Here is a 20,876-nt window from a genome sequence, read left to right as displayed (position 1 = left end):
CTATCAAGTACACTGTCCAGCTCGCCATCCACACTCTCACAACAGGCTGCAATATCCAACTCATCACCTGGATCATCCACATGAACTCCATCCACAGCATCTTCATTAGTAACACCTTGATCATCACTCTCTACCTTGACTGGCTGAAGTACTGGCATCTGCTCACAATCCACAACATCATCAATAACCTCATCCTTCTCCTCCTCGCCTTCTGAAAGCTCTTCAGGGCTGATTCCAGAAACCTCATCCTTCTCCATTCCCAACAACAGGCTAACCTGTCCCATACCCTGCTCTGCAAATGTGACCTTATGGGCTTCACAAACACTGGGCTGAATTGCATCCTTCACCATACTAGGGTCCATCACCCTATCACTCATTCCCATAGGCAATTGATATATGCCACCATTAGCTTTGGCTGGTCTCTCACATTGTGGACTCATATGACCCCACTCACCACAATTCCGGCATTGCACATCACATAGATACCCTCTCCCAAAATCTGCTGAATTTCCTCCAGAACCAGATGATGCATCAGTCTTCCTTCCCATAACACCTGTGCCTCGTCCTCTTCCTGCAGACTCTATCCAATTCAAGCTTAAAGACTTCATGAGCTCCACTGCATCATGAACCTCCCTCTTCAATGAGTCCTCCTGTCCAGGAACAACAGTAGCTTTTCTTCCAGGATGCATACTCTCAATCTGTGGCATCTTCACAAACCTCTTTGGCTCTTCCCGCATTCCCATCTGCCTCAGACACTTCACCTTCCACTCCTTCTCACGAGCTACTCTGACAGCCTCCTCAAAGCTATCCAGGTTCTTCAGCTCCACCTTCAAACGGATTGTTGGCTCCAGTCCAGCCACAAACCGCTCTCTCTTTATCATCTGCGGGGGTACTTCAGGAATCAAAGCCTCACACCATAGACTCCACAGTCTACCAAACTCTATCAGATACTGATCCACATCCTGACCATCCTTCTGCTGAATGTTACACAACTCCTTCCACACTTCATTCAGACTCTTCACATGGACAAACCGTGCCAAAAAGGCAGCTCTGACTACACGGTACTCAGGATCCTGTCGATGAACATTCCTGTGTGTAGCCACAAACATCTGCAACCATGCTTTTGCATCACCCTGCAAGCAATAAGCCAAAATCCGAGAAAGGATCTCCGGGGTTGCCCTGTCTTTCATCAAAGCTGTAAATTCCATCTTCTCCAGAAACCTAACTGCACTCTCCTGTGGCAATCCCCAATACTCCGGAAAATCCTGAGCCATCTTTCCAACCTTCTTCACACAGCCCTGTTCTCTTTCACAAACCAGAGGAAATCTGCTCCTCTATGGAGGCACCAAAAAGTGATGGCACGGAAGCGGTAAAGCTGTCTACGCCCTTATAGCATGCCACACTTCCACACACGCATGCAAACACACCAGAACACCAGACCAAAGAGCATGAACAAGACTCATATTTCAGAAAGGACCTTGACCTTTACAGAGGTGGATATCCCAAGATATCCCAGACACCAGCTACACCAAGCACCCGCTCACAATCTGCTTGCTCCAGCTCCTGGTCGCTCCAAATCCCTTCGCTCTTTGCTTCTCTGCAGCAGCCCTTCTCGCTCTCTGCTTTGCACCTCAGCTGAGGTCCTCTCTGCTACACCATCAACTCACTGCCAGTCCTCAAGGCAAAACCAAAATCCAGCTACTGCTCTCAACTTCTGCCCTTCTTTGGTGGCTCCCCACACTTTCCTTCACGGCTCTCTCTATCTGCCGCTATGAACACACAAAGATAAAGTTGCGCCAGCCTGTTTTGCCTCTGCAATGCTAACCCTCACACACACATATGGCTCCACGACCACAGTCTTCCCTTCTTTGCTCCTCGCCTACCCATTGGCTTCTTCAGCACTTCACCAGCCCGTCTTCAGCTTCAGTCACCTACCACGCCTCAATCCAATCAGCATCTCCAGCAACTCTCTTTACCTGTAAGCAGCTTACTCTCTTTGCTCCCTCTCTGCTGCAACCAACATGGCTCTATCCGCCTGGCTGCACACGCTGCTCAAAACGAAGCGACCCTTCGCTCGTCTTCCCTGCTGCGCCCTCCAGCGCCTGTAGCCCCTCACGTCGGCTCCCAACCAACCTCACACAGTCGACCCTACTATCAGCTGCGATCACCAGCTCCTTCTCCTCTCGCCCAGCAGCTACGCCTCACCTTGCCGGCTGCGCTCCACAGATTCGCTAGCCTTCCAGCCCGTCACCTTACGATTAGCGTCTTCCACACCAGCTCCCACAAGCTCCCACACAGCAGCTCCTTCAGCCAACCTCACACCATAGACCTGTAGCTGCGCTCGTACGCTCCAGAGGTCCCCAGAGAGTCTCCCAGCTCTCTACACTACGAACCCATTCAAAGGCGTCTCTCAGCTGCGCCCAGAGAACCTTCCCTTCTTTGTTCAGCAACTCTGCCAGAGGATCCTCCTCTTCAACACAGCCGTCACTGGAACCTGCACTCCTCTGCGCTTGTGGCTGCAGCTAGCCACAGCAACACACACGAGGCCCCTTCCGTCCTCGCGCTCTCCCCCGCTACTCTTTCTGCAGCGCCTCACCCCCAGAACACACGGGGCTCTCCTCCCCGTCGGCTCCCTGCCGTCTCTTCAAAAACAACACCCCACCGTCTCTTTTTAGCTGCGCCTGTAGCGCCTGTAGCCCCTCTACACGTAATCCTCCTCGCCAGCTTCTGGATCCTCTCGAAGAATTTCGCTGGCGGCGCTCCCAATTTCCACACCACCTTTCCAAAAGAAGGCCACGTTCACCATTCTATTTATTTTGTTTTGAAAAAAAAAAGGCCACCATAATATCTCTTTTCACACCATGTCCAAGCCTACCTTGGCCCCTTCCAATTTTTATTGCCCATGCCTTCCACATACCTTCAATGCGACCTTCGGTGCCCACTCATTTGGACGCGCACACAACTCAAGGCGACCAAACAGCTAAAACCATTTCCAGCGGACCTCGTTCCGGACAAGCTGTGCTTCCAGAATTTCAACATTGTCCCTGCACATACACCTCCATCAAAACCCTATGCCTGATTGCCGCATCCACAATGCCCACACTGAGTCAATGGGTGCCCCCATGACTTCACCACAACACGAACAACACTCATGTACACATGTACAAGTTGAGTTTGAGGTTCCCACAAAACATCACACAGCGTGTAGAAACGCGTGTATTTTCGCGTGTATGATAAATTAGCCGCGTTTATACACGCGATTTTCAGGAAGTACCCGCGTTTATACACGCGATTTTTAGGAAATAGCCGCGTTAATACACGTAATTTTTGGGAAATAGCCGCGTTTATACACGCGATTTTAATACTTTCATTAAAAACATTGGCATGATTTTGTGTTTTCTGGTTTGTACATAAGATGTCATCGGGCCTCCTCAAGCAGTTCTAGGAAAGATGAGACAATGCGTCATCGTAATCGCGATGTGTGGTTGGGACAACGGATCAAATGTATGTGTAATCGATGTCAAGGATGCATTGTACGAGCACGTCGAATTACCTTAAATCACATCTCCATGTATGGAGAATGGAATCAAACAGGTTTAGAGGTGAGTAGATGTAAATTGATGGTATTCAAATGACTCATGGTATCCAAATTAAATTAATGAAGTTATAATATATAAACTCTAATAAAAGTACGATGCAGTACCACACCCTAACATGGTGCCCTACGTGCGGCGAGAGCACGCAAAGCGTCGACGAGATGATGCTGGAGCTTCGGGATCTATTGTCAGAGATGAGTGGGAAAGGGATGACAATAGCCCTACGTGCGGCGAGAGCACGCAAAGCGTCGACGAGATGATGCTGGAGCTTCGGGATCTATTGTCAGAGATGAGTGGGATCTATTGTCAGAGATGAGTGGGAAAGGGATGACAATAGCCCTGCACCCCACGAAGTTGTGGAAGAGGAAGTGTTTGATGATATGGTGCCGATAAACATGCATGTCCTGTTTGTGGCCCTTCGTTAGTACATGAGTATGCTGACGGTTTGTGTAAGACCATATTCGATAATCATCATTGATTTCTCCCCTCAGATCATCCTAAATATGTTGCTAGTAAGAGTAACATTCCTCCACAAACACTTCGTGCAAAAGATTGGAAGCGTATTTAGGAGTCTACAAATATTCTTCCTCCAGATGGCATGAATAGGTATAGTAATGTTTTTCAATCTTGTTTTGTGTAGTCTCTAAGTGGATTAAAGGTCACATAGAGCAATCCCTTGTGTAGGTACTCCATTTTTTTTCGGCTACCATATTGGACCCATCTTAAGATCAACCATCTTCTTGATCCCATGCACATCTTCAAGAATGTGGGATTTGGTATTTGGGAACATATTATTGGTAAACGAGACAATGTTAGCGTACGTGAGGACTTGCGGGTCGCAAGACGTATGCGTCAAGCTTGGCCACGAGAGGAGGGTGGGCACGTTCGTCTTTCGCCTGCACCATGGATTATATCAAAGAAAGAGGAGAAGCAGGTAAAGCATGCCATCACCACTTTGCGTACTCCCACTGGATGCATGAGATCATTGAAGGGAGCCTTTACAACCACTAAGAAAAGAGGCGTTGAGCAACTATATGGGTTGAAGTCCCACGATTGTCACAAGATGCTCCAAGTAAGTGTTTTCCAAGTCTTGTACGTTGAAATTAAATTTTGTAATGCCATAAACCATACATACATGTGCTCTTATGTGCGCAGTTCATACTACCTACTAGCATCGATCATTGTGCAAATAAGAGTTTGAAAAAATGTATTTATAAGATGGGCGAGCTTGTGAGGTATGTAAAACCCATGTCAGATCACCCTTCATTATACCTTGCAAAATGAACGTACGTGCATGAGGTATAACGTACTATTTTTTTTCCCAGATATGTTAGTTCCAAAGCAATTGATCCAGCCACGTTGGATGATGCGCGTGTTATGGCAGTGGAGGTGGTTTGTTTGGTAGAGGAGACTTTTCCGCGAACCATTCTCATAAGTCAACTACATCTCATTGTGCATTTAGTGGACGAAATCGCTTTATGTGGCACTGTGCATGCACGTTGGATGTTCTTCCTAGAGCGCTTCATGAAGACCTTAAAAGACTTTGTGAGGCAAAGTGCAAGGCCTGAAGGAAGCATGGCCGAGGGTTGGTTGATACAAGAGTCTCTTGTATATATTTCAGAATTTCTTGGTCAGGTGGACAGCTCTTTGCCACGACTATGGAGCAATGAAGAGGACTTGAGGATGACCTCTATTGTGCCTCAAGGAAAAGGACAGAGTAAAGTAATTGACAGAACATTGATTGATGATCTCAATTTCACTTGCATCCTTAATAGTGATGTGATGAGCAGATGGGTTACAAGATATGAGGATGCAAAGACAAAAAGGCAAGCAGAAAGAGCTCTCTTTCGGAGGCAACATGGATCTCGTAAGGCGTACCCTAAGCATCTAGCAACACTTTCGAATGATATCCATGTTGATTGGTTGCATGAGGAAATGGAGAGAGCAGAGAGCGACGAGGGGCTGCATATCACGGCAGAAGAATGGGAGTATGCACGAGGATGCATGTTAAAGGTACATAGAACTAATGTTTTGCATTAGTTGTAAGTGATTTGCTTTTAATATTTATTCACATTGCTTACACAAATATTGCTTCTATTTTGGTCCAGTGCACTATGTTCAATGCTATATGGTGTGAAGGCAAGCATTTTCGAACACAAAGAATTGATGAAAAGAGGAATACACAAGATTGCCGTGTCATTAGTAGCTTTGAGGGAGCTAATGGAAAAATAGATGATTATTGTGGCACAATCCAAGACATATTTAGGCTTGACTTTCGTCGCTTCTTTGTGTATGTTTTGGATGTCAAATGGCAAATGAACGTGGTGGAAAAAGGGCTTAATGCAACGATAAAACGCCATGCAAGTGGCTATGTAACTATTGACTCTACAAAGTTTTGGCAAACAAAGAAAGATAGGCTCATATTGCCACAACAATGTGAGCAGGTATGCATTTTTTTACTAATGTGTTTCATGTACATATATATCTAAGCTCGCGTACCCCTTGACTTTTGATATGCTAATTAATTACTGCAGTATGTGTATTTGAGTAGGTTATCTATCTACCAATGGTGCATGACATTAAATGGTGGTACGTCATCCCTATTGCACCACGTTCCAAAGTGATGTATAATACATTCACTGATATGGAGCATATGGAGGATGTAACAAGCCGCAATGAAGATGATGTCGAACATGCCAATGAAGATGTTGTGATCGATGATCAAGAAATAAGAGATGATCATGATAATAAGAATGAGCGTGCCATTTCTCATGATCATGAGAATGACCCTACCATTGAGGATGATGGTGATGTTGATGAGGATGATCAGGACATCGATACCATTATCAATGGAGTACAGAATATCGATAGTGGAATAAATTTAATCGTAGCCTTACAAATTGATCAAATGGATATTGATGTTGATCGTTTGGCAAGGATGGATCTTATTGAAGATGAGATCGAGCCCTAACCAATCCGTCACTGTATCGTTGTAAATTGATGACATTTCTATTGTATGTGTTGTCTTTTAATTATCATCTCATGATTTATTTTTGAATATATTTCATTGTTGTAAATGCATGTAGTGGGATTGTGTAATGATATATACTGTAATGTACTATGAGATGGTTTAAAGAAAATAGTTTTTAATTTTGTAAAGGAATTCAATTTTTCTTTGCCAAGCGTGTATTGATGCGTGTATTAATGCGTGTATATACACGCGCTTATACACGCGCTGTACACGCGCTGATAAATACCAATATACACGCGAATTTAAATGCTAAAATACACGCACCCGATTCTATTCAAATACATGCGCGACCATATACGCGCACGTAATTTATCGCGTGTATGAAACGCGTGTATGGCAGCATTGTCTTGTAGTGGAATATTCAAACAACCCTTGAAAAGCAGCTTGTGGATGGACATACTAACGGTAGGTAATCTATATAGAATCCCATCCGCATGTGTGGGGATTCAGAGGATGAAATTGCCAAAAGAAGCAACCAAATTGCCACCTTCATGATGAATCGCAACTACGAGCATAAGGCTGGCAACATGTCCTACACCATGCAAAGAATCCAGATGCTCGGCCAAGTGGCCACCTTCTTGATACACCATGAGCTTGTGAAGTTTTCTTGTGAGGTGCATGCCCTTCAGGTAGGACATGGTGGGATAGAGCAATTTCTTGGCCTTGCCGTGAAGGTTGGTGGTGATAGGGGGATCTTCTCCTTAGGAATAAAGCGACTAAGGAGTCTGTAGATTTGGCAAGAAAGTCTGAAATTTTGAGGCGTTGAGTGATATAATATAACACCATGTATCACTTTCAGCTTCATCAGAATCATGGTCAGTGAGAGATTCTTCCTTAGCATCGCACGGTCGCAAGGGGCATGGACATATTGCCCTGCAAACCACTTGTGCTATCGTCTCTCCACTGGGTCAGGAAAATATAGATCCTTGAAATGGCCTGCGAGTCTGGCTCGACTTGTTCGAGTTGTAGTGGAAGAGATGAGATGCTCGAAGGCGAATGCAGTCATGTCTTGTGACTGGGTAAGGTCAGGAACACCAGATAAGTGTGGAACTTCCATCCATAAAATCAAATTCTTTGATTAAAAATCTTCATTAATGAAGCTTAAGGAATGAAAATACAATATGTAAATGCTCTTTCTGAGTTTTTATTACAATTTTCTCATAAGAATTCATTTCTCCTTATTAGCTTTCAACAAAGCTCTGATATGAGCTGTGAGATCCCCCTCCGGGGGCGTCGGTGGTAGAAGCAGCGTCGGCCTCCCGCGCGGGACGAGGATCCACACTCGGGGCCTCGCCCGCGGCGGATGTCCGGACGAGAGACTAGCCCGGCGGTTCCTCCAAAACCAAGCTCGAAAAAACGCCCCTTGCCCAGAAGGCACATACGATTCTGCCATGGGAAAATCTTCTAATAGGGGAATTACTCTAACGAGTCAAAGTCTTAACTAGTTAAACTGATTTGACCAAACCTGAAGTCACATGGTCAGATCAAGAAGAGAATTGCATTTGGTCCAAGGAATCACCACTTTTTTCCTCCTTTAACGAGGCACTGCTGATCCCCTCCCACAGAACAAGGTCTTCTCAGGACTTAATCTAACTAATGTAACTAGTCGCATCCAGCCTACAGCCCATCATGGGTTAGCCAACCACCGCCGACCATTGTATTGGTGGGATTCCTTTATAGAGATTTGGTTGTGTTTGGCCCAGGTACCGAGGAAAAGAGTTCTCAGGTCCCCTAGCCGACAATTCATGCAAAAATTAAGGTAGGAATACCACGTACACACCCAATATGAAATTGCCATTTATAATAGATTCGGCTGGCTTTAAAACAACCCTTCAATAGAAATCATAATATTACTGATCATCATCCTCCAAAATTCTGAGTCCATATCCGTTGAAGACCAGCTGGGCCAACCACAACGAGATCCAGTATCAAAATTTGATTCACAAAAATCTTTCCTTTTAGTCCATCCGAATCTTCCTCGCGACGCACGCATGGGTGTCCTAGCAACCGAGAGCCCGTGCATCACCTGGTTAGAACCCTCTAGGATCCTCCTTAGGTGCCCTAGCACTTCACTCAGGGACCGCTTCGTCGGTCCTCGCCCATCGTACCGGAAGTGCACCATTTTAACCATACCGAGGCTGGTCATCAAGACCTCGGCAAGCTTTGCCGCTGCTGCGAGCGACGTCCCTCGACGACTCTCCGCCGCCAGCTATTGCAACAAACCTCCTCTTAGTAAAACACATGCCAAATGCTTCCTCCAACATTCTGGCGTAAAACAGTCCTTTAAATGAAAACAGAGGTTCTATGCAAGTAAAATTTCCAGTTTGAGATTGGTTTCACAAAAACCCCTTTTTCCTTAATTTTCCAATTTCATAAAACGAGAATCCTTGATCTCTCATCAGGGTAATCTACCCATCATTTGACTGATTGTCCAACTAGATTCTTGGTGATTTCAGTCAAAGGAAAACTAGTTTAATTCAACGGTGGTCTATTCTTTGTATTTAGGAACTGGAATTGGTCATGAAGTTTTTGCTTGATTCAGATTGAGAGATGGATAAGTAGGTTTACTGTCCGTCCCTCTCGTAGTCTAATCATTCGATTTAGTTCTAACAAGGATTTTCTTCTTTTGGGTAAATACCAATTTAGTGATTTAGCCACATAAAATATCTAAAGATATTCTTTTTACCATTTAATTTCTCAACCTTAATTCCCTAAGTAGAATTATGGTGAAAATTCATCTTTTGACACCTAAAATTAATTCAAATCTTTCTTTTCTTAAATATCATAAAAGTTTTCTTTTAACTAAATACCAATATCTATTTTTTGAATAAGCTTGAAATTCCTCTTTTTCTCATTTAATGAGTGCAATCCAAATGTCATGGAAATTTCTCTTTTATCATAACTTAAATCTATCTAAAATTCCTCTATAAAAATATTCAATATTCTAATATACCAAGAATTCTTCTTTTTCCATTTAAATGATTGAATTCCAATTATGATGGGAATTCCTCTTTCAACATTTAAATCTATTCATGCATAAAATAATTTTAACTAAAATTTCTCTTAAAAATTACATAAAATTATCCATTAATCCTAATATAACAAGAATTTCACTTTTTTCATTTAAATTATTGAATTTGCAATATGATGGGAATTCCTCTTTTAAATTTTTCCTATGCATAAAAATAATTTATCTAAAATTCTTCTTTAATTTTAAATAAAATATCCATTATTTTAATATTCCAAATTTTCTCTTTCTTTGGAATACATGGATCTCCATTATCATGGGAATTTCTCTTTTATCATAAAAATAAAATTACTAGAAATTCTTCTTTTTCTCTAATTAACTATTTATGCATAAATATTAAAAATTAATTTTCCATGGATATGATAAGAATTATTCATTTAACATAGGATGACTAATCCTAGAATATGGTAGGAAGTCCTCTTTTCACATTATGCATAAAAATGATTTATGTGTTAATTTTTAAAAATTTTACCATAGCTTCAATATTCTCTAAAAGAATAAGACTTAGTAATAGGATTATGATATAGTAACTATCATTTGGACCAATATCCAATTTATGGACTTAATTCCTAAGTTTACCATCTTTTATGTAACATTAAAGCATCAAAAAGCCATCTCTTTAGCCTCTAGCTTGACTAGCATAAAGTTTGATTTTAGAATTAGGAATTGCTCCATGAGAAGCATCATTTGAATATAGAATTGGTCATAGGAATGACCATTCTTTGGAGGAGAGAGAGATATACATAAAAACATCCTAAATTAAGCATAAATGTAAACTTTATATGATTAATCATTAAAATTCATTAGAAAGCTTCATTTGCATTGAAAAACCATTCAATTGAATACTTCTCATCAAGCTTGAGAGGGGTTGAGAAGTGAAAAACATTTAGAAGATTAAGAAAAAACCATAAAGTCACACCTTACCTCTTGTTTTTCTTGATTCTCTATTCTTAGGAGAGGCCCCCAACCAATCAATTGGTTAGTATGTTGAAGAAAGCTCCAAGGAAGGTTGAAGAGAGAGAGAAGCTCCAATCTCTCCAAAATGTAGAGGATTTTTAGGGGATAATAGAAAATATGCTTATTCTAATGTAATATTGGCATGGTCTAGTTCACAGATAAGAATACAAAAGAATGAGGGTCTATTTATAGGTGAGGGAGGCCACTAACTAAGTCCAACTAAGTTCTAGAATTTTTTAGCTTCAGTTTGGTTGAATTTGGACAAGATTTGGATCAGTTTGGCTCCCTTTTTGATTTGGTTTGATCCAGGAGAGAGAAGAGATAAAAATATCTTAATATTTTTTAGTTTAAAACTCATTCACATGTGTGAAATAGGTGCCTCCTTGAAGGCTCCCCCTTTCCTTACCAAGGTGTCAAAATTGTATGATTACTCCAAAATATCTCATTTTTTTAGTAATATTTCATAATTTCTAACTAATAAATCTTGTACTCAGTCAACTCTTCATCTTATGTGGGCATTTACTCATTTTTGGGTATTTTCTTTTATTCATTGGATTTATCTCATCCCAACTCTTGGATTAATCTTATTGGTCCATAAGAACCTTAATTGGATCATAATTCAAAAATTTCAGAAAATCTTGACCCTTAGGCGGCTAAGGTCTTTTAAATCATTTTTAATTGATTCCTAATACACCTTGGAAAATTTATTTTGATTTTCTATTTCAGGAAAATATATATTTGATATTAGGAGAATTTTCTATCCAAAAATATCTCAATATTGAATTACCACTCTCTAGAATTTTTTATCTCACTAGGCAAAAACAAGAAAAAATAATATTTTCTTGTATTCAGAAACAGGGAATGATTACAGAGGATTGAAGTAAAGCTTATTCATTATTCAGGCTGAGGAGGAATCTTACAATGTGACCTAATGATTAGGGTTTACTTCTATTATGATTAACCTAATGATTAATAAGAAACATAATGAGATTAAGATTAATGCATAGACAACTAACCTTCTCCTTTTGCTTCTTCTCCTTCTCCTTTTTGTGCATATACTTAATGTGTATTGGTCTTTTGTATGTTTCTTGTGTTTGGTAGGTAGAGTCTAATGACTCTTTTGTCTTCTTATGTTGTGTAGGTAATCATCTCATTTAGCTGGACAATATACAAGTAACCTCTCTTTTGCTTGTATTCTTTAGGGTTTTGTATCTATGCATTAAGTTTTTAGGGCTTTGTATTACTAATTACTTTATGTAATCTTTTGTTTTGTAGGTCCTCTAATCCTCTCCTTCAACTTCACCAAAAAGAGGTAAGCCCTCTAATCATTTATGCTTTTCATCTATCTATTATTTCACCCTTAGGTAACGGGGTTCAAGATTAACTTAGGCTTAAGCATGGATACATCTAGCTTAAGCTTAATGTATAGATTAAGCTCTATGCATAGAGCTTGATGCATGCATTAAGCTCAATGCATAGAGCCTAATCTATGCATTAAGCTCTAAGCATAGAGATTAATCTATGTATAGATTAAGCTCTATGCATAGATTAAGATTTATGCATTAAGCTTAATCTATGCATAGATCTAGATTAAGCTCTATGTTTAAAGCTTAATCTCTGTATAGAGCTTAATATATCTAGATTAAGCGCTATGCATAAAGATTAATCTATGTATAGATTAAGCTTTATGTATTAAGTTAAATCTATGGATAGAGCTTAATGCATAGATTAAGCTCTATGCATAGAGCTTGATGCATGCATTAAGCTCTATGCATAGAGCCTAATCCATGCATTAAGATCTATGCATAGATTAAGTTTTATGCATAAAGCTTAATCTATGCAAAGAGCTCTATGCATAGAGCTTAATGCATAAATTAGGATCTATGTATTAAGCTTAATCTATAGATTAAGCTCTATGCCTTAATCTTAATGTATAGATAAAGCTTAATTTATAAATTAAGCTTTATGCATTAAGCTCAATGCATAGATTAAGCTTTATGCATTAAGCTTAATGCATAGATTGAGCTTTATGCATTAAGCTCTAAAGACCATATTAGGGAGTTTGGAAAAATCCCAATTCCCATTTTGCAAGATCAAAAAAGGGGGGAGCATGGTGAACCCTTTTAAGATTTTGTCAAAACCCCCTCATGTGTGACATATCATTGGAAAGGTCTTAAAGAGTAGGTTCTAATTTCATATTCTCCGATAGCTTTGGCATTAGTAGGTACAAGATACACCTAAAATCAAAAAGAAAATTCTCCAATTCCCATTTTGCAAGATCAAAAAGGGGGGGGGGGAAATGGTGAACCCTTTTAAGATTTTATCAAAACCCCCTCATCTGACATATCATTGGAAAGGTCTTGAAGATTAGGTTCTAAATCCACATTCTCCGACAACTTTGGAATTAGTATGTACAAGATACACCAAAAACTAGATTGAAAAGAAAATTCCCAAAGTAATGGAATTTTTCCAAACTCCCTAATATGGTATTTCTATGCATATAGATCAAGAATAGATGTGTTACTATACACATTTTTTCTCATAAATGTGTCATTGTTTTTGCATGTTATGTTTTTTAGGTCTTGCATTGTTGTGCCCTCCTTCTACATAGAGCGACTCCAGTATCATTCCACCTCTTGAGGTACTCTCCAATGTTCTTATACTTCTCATATATTTTCTTTGCACCCTTGGGTGATGGGAGTTCAATTTTTCTATTCTCTTAGGCTTACAGCATAATTCATAGAGATATGGGGCATTACTGTAAGCCTTTTAGAATGTTAGCTAAGTCAATATGAGAGTGGTTATCCGTGAGTAGGTGGTTATAGTGGAGGGGGAGCCCTTGATCTTTTCATTATCCTTCTCTTGTAAAATAGAAATAGAAGTTTCCTTTCTCTTTATTAGTGGGGAGAATGTGGAAAGTCCTCAAAATCTATCTTCCGAAAGAGGAACTGTCCACCCTGCTTGTCTAAGCAAGATTCTCAAATGTCTCATTAAAGTTCTAATATCACATCGCTGTTGTGGTATTTAAGTTTGATCATGCCTCATTTTTAAAATATAGACATGTGGGGGGATGATCAAAACTCAAGAAGCCCAATGTCGGCATTGTTCAATGTCCATTTGCTGATGATCTGGACATGGAGCATCTCTCACAGTTGGCCGCTAGTCTGCTGTCGCATCAGTATAGAAGAGAGAGTGTGTGGAACATTTTTTTTTTCACCCTCGCTTCTTTCCAGAGTTAACCCTGCACCGATGGGAGACACTCTGATGGGTGGTTCTACTCCTAGGTTACGCACCTCTATACCCACGTCGACTCTAATTAGAGGATCTAGTCCACATCTGGGTGCGGAAAGCACGAGCGATTCCTCTAGGATATTTGTACTCTAACATAGTCAGGGTCATTACTGACCAAACTGATCCGACTGAACTTGCCAGTCACTTGGTCAGATCAAGGAAGAAACTTGCACTTGGATCATAGAAACCAACGCTTTTTTCCCCATTGAGAGGCACAGCCGTTGATTCTTTTTCCATAGAACAATTACTATCCGGGATTTACTTCATCTATCATACTATAACAGAATTGAGTCTCATTTTACGGATCCATCAGTCCAGCCTAACCCCATCCAGTCCCATGGGTTAGCCAACCGCCCAACCATTGTAGTGATGCGATCCAATTAGGAATTTGGTTAGGTTTTGTCTCAGGTACCAGGGAAAAGAGTTCCCAAGCCCCCTAGCCGGATATTCATGCAAATTTAATGCCAGTCACACCTTTTACACACCCAATATGAAATTGCCTTTTTCACAGATTCAGCTATCTTTAAAATAATCATTTAATGAAACCATAGTGTCACTGATCATAATCCTCAAAATCTCCGGTTGAATCCTTATTTTCAATCATTTCTTCATTGGTGTATCTATGGCGTCATTGGCAACCATAACGCTCACCACCTGTCCACTTAGGGGCCTTTTCGATAGTTCCTAGCTCATAGTAACCGGCAATATATGCACTTATAAAAATCAAGATGGAATCTCCGTTAAAGATCAGCAAGATCAACCAACAAATCCATATAAAAGAGCCATGGACTTATCCGTTGAGGACCAGCAAGGTCAATCAACCAGATCCATGCCTGGTTTCAGAAAACAACTCTTACTCCTTGTTCCAATATCTTCCACGACGCACGTGTGGGTATCTTCGGCGACCCAGAGCCCGAGCACAGTATGGTCAGCACCCTTTAGGATCCTTCACAGGTGACCTAGCGCTTCACTCATAGGCCGCTTCCTTGGTCCCTCATCCACCGTACACCAGAAGCTCACCATTTAAATCGAACCGAGGCTGGTCAAGACCTCGGCCAACCTAGCTACATGAGATGTCCTCTCTTGACTCTCCGTCAGCTTCTGCAACTTTATCAGCTAGGTCTCCCCACACGACCTCATTCACAAGATGGTCAAAATGCTTCCCCAACATTTTTGACATAAAATAATAATTTAAAAACAGATCATAAATACAGTTCCTATAATGAACTCTCATCTTTCACATTGTTCCACATCCGTCCACATTACTTAATCCATATCCAATGCATATGTATACCCATTCTCATCCAATCACATCATTTTCCATCTCATCACCTCATTTATTCTCATCACATCTCATCCACTCGCATCAACCCATATTCACATCCCATCACACCTCATTCATTTCACATCCCATCACACCTCATTCATTTCACATCTATCGCAATTTACATCACATCTCATTCATTCACATCCCGATTCACATCACATCACATCTCATTCATTCACTCACATCGATATCACATCCTTTCACATACACATCCACATCCACATCCATTCTTCCACATACACAACCCCATCCATTCTTCCACATACACATCCGCATTCATTCTTCCACATACACATCCACATCCATTCTTCCACATACACATCTTATCACATCCTATTTTCATCTTATCACATCCCCTACACACCTTATCACATCCACATACACATCTTATCACATCCTATTTTCATCTTATCACATCTCCTACACATCTTATCACATCCATTCACATTCTATTAAATCCCATACACCTCTTATCACATCCATTCACATTTTATCACATCCCATACACCTCTTATCACATCCATTCACATTCTATCACATCCCATACACCTTTTATCACATCCATTCACATTCTATCACATCCCATATACCTCTTATCACATCCATTCACATTCTATCACATCCTATACACATCTTATCGCATCCTATTTTCACCTTATCTCATCCATTCACATGCTATTCCCACTTAATAGCTTTTTTTTTCCTAGGTTGATCTCGATAATGGAACTTTTTCTAAATTTCTGCCAATTGCTTGGCCTAATTAAAGGTTCTTTTTCTCGACGGCTATTTTCATATTCATTCTCAATTTCTCAAATGAATTATATTCAATATTCCTCTTTTGAATAAAAGGATTCATGGGATTTACAGAAATCAATTCTACCCATATTTCCACTTTTGATAAATAATCATAAATTGAATTATACTAAAAGTTCCTCTTCTTCTCATTTAATTTCTTGGATCTCAAATACCATGGGAATTCCTCTTTTTGCATTTCATTAATTGCATTCCAATGTCATGGGTATTCCTCTTTTATCATCAAATATTTCTCATAAAGTAATTTCATCTAAAATAAAATACCCATTAATTCAATATGCTAGGAAATTTCTCTTTTCCCATCTAAATGATGGAATTTCAAATGTCATAGGAATTCCTCTTTTAACATAAAAATATTTCTCATAGATAAAATAACTTTATCTAAATTTCATCTTTGAATTTAATTAAAATACTCATTAATTCCAATATACTAGGAATTTCTCTTTTCCCATCTCAATGATGGAATTCCAAATGTCATAGGAATTCCTTTGTTAACAAAAAAATGAATTACTAGAAATTTCTCTTTGCTAATTACTATTTATGCATAAACATAAAAATTAAAATTTCCATGATTATAATGAGAATCATTCAATTAATCTAGGATGATTAATCCTAGAATATGGTAGGAAGTCCTCTTTTCATATTATGAATGAAAATGATATATGTGTTATTTTCTTCAAAAATTTTACCATAGCTTCGCTGCTACTATTACTGATAATTTCAAATAATTTGAAAGCATAAAGTTTAGTAATATCCCTATGATTAGAATAACCATTAATTGGATCAATATCCAATTATGGACTTGATTCTTAATTTTTTCATAAATTAAATAGCATAAAAGCATTAAAAAGCCACTTATTTGGCCTCTAATTTGACAAGCATAGAAATTTCTTTTAGATTAGAGAATTGCTTTATGAGAAGCTTCATTTGAATATAGAATAGGTCATAGGAATGACCATTCTTTGGGGGAGAGAGAGACATTCTTTAAAAAAATATTTAATTTAAGCATGAATGGAATTTTATGTGTTTTATCACCACAATTCATTAAAGAACTTCAATTGTATTAAAAAGCCATTCAATTGAATGCTTCTCAAGCTTGAGAGGGGTTGAGAAGAGAGAAACATTTGGAGATTAAAGAAAAAAGACCATAAACCATAATTTACCTCCTAAATTGCTTGATTCTTTGATCAAAGTAGAGGCTCCCAACCAATCAATTGGTTTGGTATGTCCAAGGAAGATTGAAGAGAGAGAGAAGCTCCAATCTGTTCAATTTGTAGAGGACTTTTAGAGGATAATAGAAAATATCATTATTTCGGTATAATACTGGCATGGTATAGTTCTCATATTTTTTTACAAAGGACTAAGGATCTATTTATAGGTGAGGGAGGCCTCTAACCAAGTCCAACTAGTTTCTAGAATTTGGACAAGATTTGGACCTAGTTTGGCTCCCTTTTGATTTGGTTTGATCTAGAACAGAGGAGAGATAAAAATATCACAATATTTTTGAGTTTAAAAGAGCCCCCTTCTCCTTACCAAGGTGTCAAAATTGAATCATTACACCCAAAATATCTCTTTTTTTTAGTAATACTCATAAACCTTGTCCTTAGTCAACTCTTCATCTTATGTGAGCATTTAATCATTTTTGGGGGTTTTTCTTTTATAAATTGGATTTATCTTCTCCCCACACTTGGAGTGATCCTATTGGCCCCCCATAGGAACCTTAATTCGAGCATAATTCAATTTTTTTTGTTGAAAATCTGGACCCTTAGGCTAAGGTCCTTTTTACCTATTTTTTCAATTAATTCCAATTGCACATTGGAAAGTTCTTTTTGAATTTCTATTTAAGGGGAAACCATTTTAGACACTTATATCCAAAAATATCTCAAGTTTGGATTATCTCTCTCTAGACATTTTCTCTCTCTAGGTCAAAACAGGGTAAAACAGAATCTTTCTTTTATTTCAAAGAGGGGAATAATTACAAGATTAGAAGGGGAGGTTCTTACACATGTACACCTCAAAAGATGGAGGGAGAAATCTTACAGTGTTCCCCTTGTCTTCTTCTTTCTTTAAGGCTTTCATATTAGCCTTGGCTTCTTGGTCCTTCATTTCCAATTCTTTGTTCTGTTTTTGCCTAGCCAAACGCCTAGAGCTTGATCAGTACTAGAGTCTAGGTTGAATGGGAAGGGATTTTAGTCTTACTCAAGAAGATAGGTGTTCGTATAGATGTTGTTGCCCCTCTCCCCTCGGCTGGGTTTCCAAGTTTGTTTAAACGTTTCATGGGTCTCAATGGCTCTTATATATCATAGTTAGTCATGATCAGTTTTGATCACTGAGGGTTCCTCTGCAAAATTTTGATAGGTTTAGCCTTCTTCTTCTTAGATTCTTTTGCAAGGTCCTTTTTTGTCTAAAGTATGACTGACTTTTTCAAGTTACCAATAGATGACTAGAGCTCGACTAAGGTGTCTTGTGCTCTTTTTAAGGAGGCTTCAACTTCTTGATTCCTTAGCCTAAATTCTTGGTATAGTCTAATAAGGATCTCTGAATCCAAAATAGCATCCATTGTATGATAAGAGCTATTTTCATTCTATCTTCTCATTACAAAAGCAAGAACCTCCCATTTTAGATACCTCATCAATTATTGCTAGGATGCGATGCCAATTTTCATAATCCCCTGGTTGGTTGAACCTATGGCATAAAAGTCCATTTCAACATATGACAAATCATCTATCTAGAGTTTTTCAAAAAGGCAAACACTCTTAGCCTGATCCTCAACGATCCTTTTTATAGTGACAAAGTCTGCATTATCAATATAGGATCTTTTGTTATAGAATGCCAAAACCGTAATATTGACTTTTGGTTCACCTAATTTTGACACCGGCGGATGAGAAATCTATGAGCAAAACTGTCTTTTCCTGTTTTTTCCTGCAGTTTGCGACGCCCTCTACTTCACTTCCACGACTTCTTCTCCCCTTCTTCCATTTTTTTTCTCTAATTTTAGCCCCACAAAGTTTTTGCTTTACTTGCTCCCCACTCTTTTACTCTGCATGCTATAAAAACCACCCAAAATTGCCTTAAAACCCCGCTAAATACATAACTATAGTAACTACTTGCTTTCCAAATATGAAAACCAAATTATTTCCATAACTGAAGACCTCTAAATACATCACCCTTGGTGTCTATTATTATTTCTAGAACAAAACACACATGACCACGATAATTGCCATCATTGCAGTGTGTTATCCGCTCCTCTGACAACCAAAACTGTTTTTCTTGCTATGGGTTTTGTTCAAAACCCCATCTCATGAGGCACAAAAAACTCCTCACATATTTGCCCCAACCCCATTATGAAACACTTTCAAGTGTTTCACTCCATCGTCTTTGATTTACATAATTTGGATGTGATACAGCCTCAACCTTAGGCCATTGACTTTGCTTGGATGCATCATGCCATCAAGATCCTTCAATTGGTAACTTCCATTAGAGAAAGCTTCATGAATAACATATGGACCTTCCCATCTTACTCTAAATTTTGTTTGCCAAAATCTTGTTGCTCATCTTCTCATACCATTTGATGGCTTCATGCCTATCCAAAGAAGATAGTGAAGGCTAGTGCATCTCTTCTTCTCTTGCTCTTCCTGCACCAAATCATGCTGCAAAATAAAATCAAGTGATGGAAGCATAATATTTATAGGCAACACACATTCTTTACCATACACTTAATGATAGGGGGTGAATCCTGTAGCCTTCTTCTCTAACACCATGTATGCCCATAATTCTCTATCCAAATACATGTCCCAATATTTTGGATTCTCCTCTACAAGCTTGAATAGAAGTTTTTGTAACACATCATTAAAACTTTCAATGAGCCCATTGCATTGCGGATGGTAGGGAGTTGTAAACCTATGCTTTATGTTCAACATCTCTGTGAGGTTCTTCATCAAATAAGCTCTAAACTCCTTCCCTTGATCAGAAACCAGATCCAAAGGAACCCCAAAACGACAACAAATCATCTCATAAATGAACTTACACACCTGTTTTGCTGTAGCATCGCTTGTTGCTCTTGCTTCTAGCCATCTAGTTAAATAGTCTATTACATTGATAATATAATGTTTCTGATTTCTTATATGTGGAAGAGGGCCTATCACATCCACATCCCACTTTTCAAAAGCTCCATAGCTTAAAATATGATGCATAGGTTCCAAAAAGTATCACCTTCTTTTGAAAAGCTTGGCACTCATGACAGCTCCTGCACCAATGAATAATATCCCTATTCATGCTTGGCCACATAAGCTCGGCTGCCAAAATATTTCTCTTTGTAATTTCAACTCCATAATGACCTCCTCATCCCTCCTCATGGCAAGCATTCAAGCATTCCTGAATTTCATCATGACACAACACTACGCAAAATGCCATCAATCCCCTTGTGATAAAGACAATCACCAATCAAGACATACCTCATTGCTCTTTTGACAACAACTTTTCTTTTCGAGACCTTTAAACTCTTTTGACAATAGCTTTTCTTTCCAAGACCTTTAAACTCTTCCTTGCAAAACCTGTAAGAAGTACATACTCCTCTTCATGAAGAGACTCTCTACCTTGATACAAAGGCTCTTGAATCTTTATAGCATGCACATCTTTGATGAATACTTGTTTTGCCAACTCATGTTCTCTCTTGTTTTCATCCCTGGATACATGCCATATTTGGAAAGCTTGAAAACTATTAAGAAGCCTCCTTACCTTGAAGAAACAGCCCTTCATCTCATCCTTGTTAACCTTCCAAGTGCCATGTACTTGCCTTATAATGAGCATAGCATCACCCTTTACAATCAGCCT

General features: G+C 39.3%; 1 protein-coding gene across 1 annotated transcript in view; it reads right to left on the bottom strand.

Moving 5' to 3' along the window:
- Nucleotides 1–2,027: 2,027 nt before the first annotated feature.
- Nucleotides 2,028–20,876, bottom strand: part of LOC147617345 (pentatricopeptide repeat-containing protein At3g02330, mitochondrial-like) — a 35,570-nt gene continuing 16,721 nt past the window's right edge. Inside the window, exons 6-9 of the mRNA XM_086776464.1 lie at nt 2,610–2,778; nt 2,394–2,522; nt 2,206–2,335; nt 2,028–2,158 (exon numbers count right to left, since the gene is read on the bottom strand). Coding sequence (XP_086632590.1) covers nt 2,028–2,158; nt 2,206–2,335; nt 2,394–2,522; nt 2,610–2,778 — 559 coding nt within the window. The remainder of the gene's footprint in view (nt 2,159–2,205; nt 2,336–2,393; nt 2,523–2,609; nt 2,779–20,876) is intronic.

This window comes from Cibotium barometz, chromosome 37, assembly GCF_041138505.1.
Source record: "Cibotium barometz isolate CiBa-2024 chromosome 37, ASM4113850v1, whole genome shotgun sequence".
Lineage (NCBI taxonomy): Eukaryota > Viridiplantae > Streptophyta > Polypodiopsida > Cyatheales > Cibotiaceae > Cibotium > Cibotium barometz.
The sequence above is the reverse complement of the archived record's forward strand: the minus strand, read 5'-3'. Positions and strand labels throughout refer to the sequence as shown.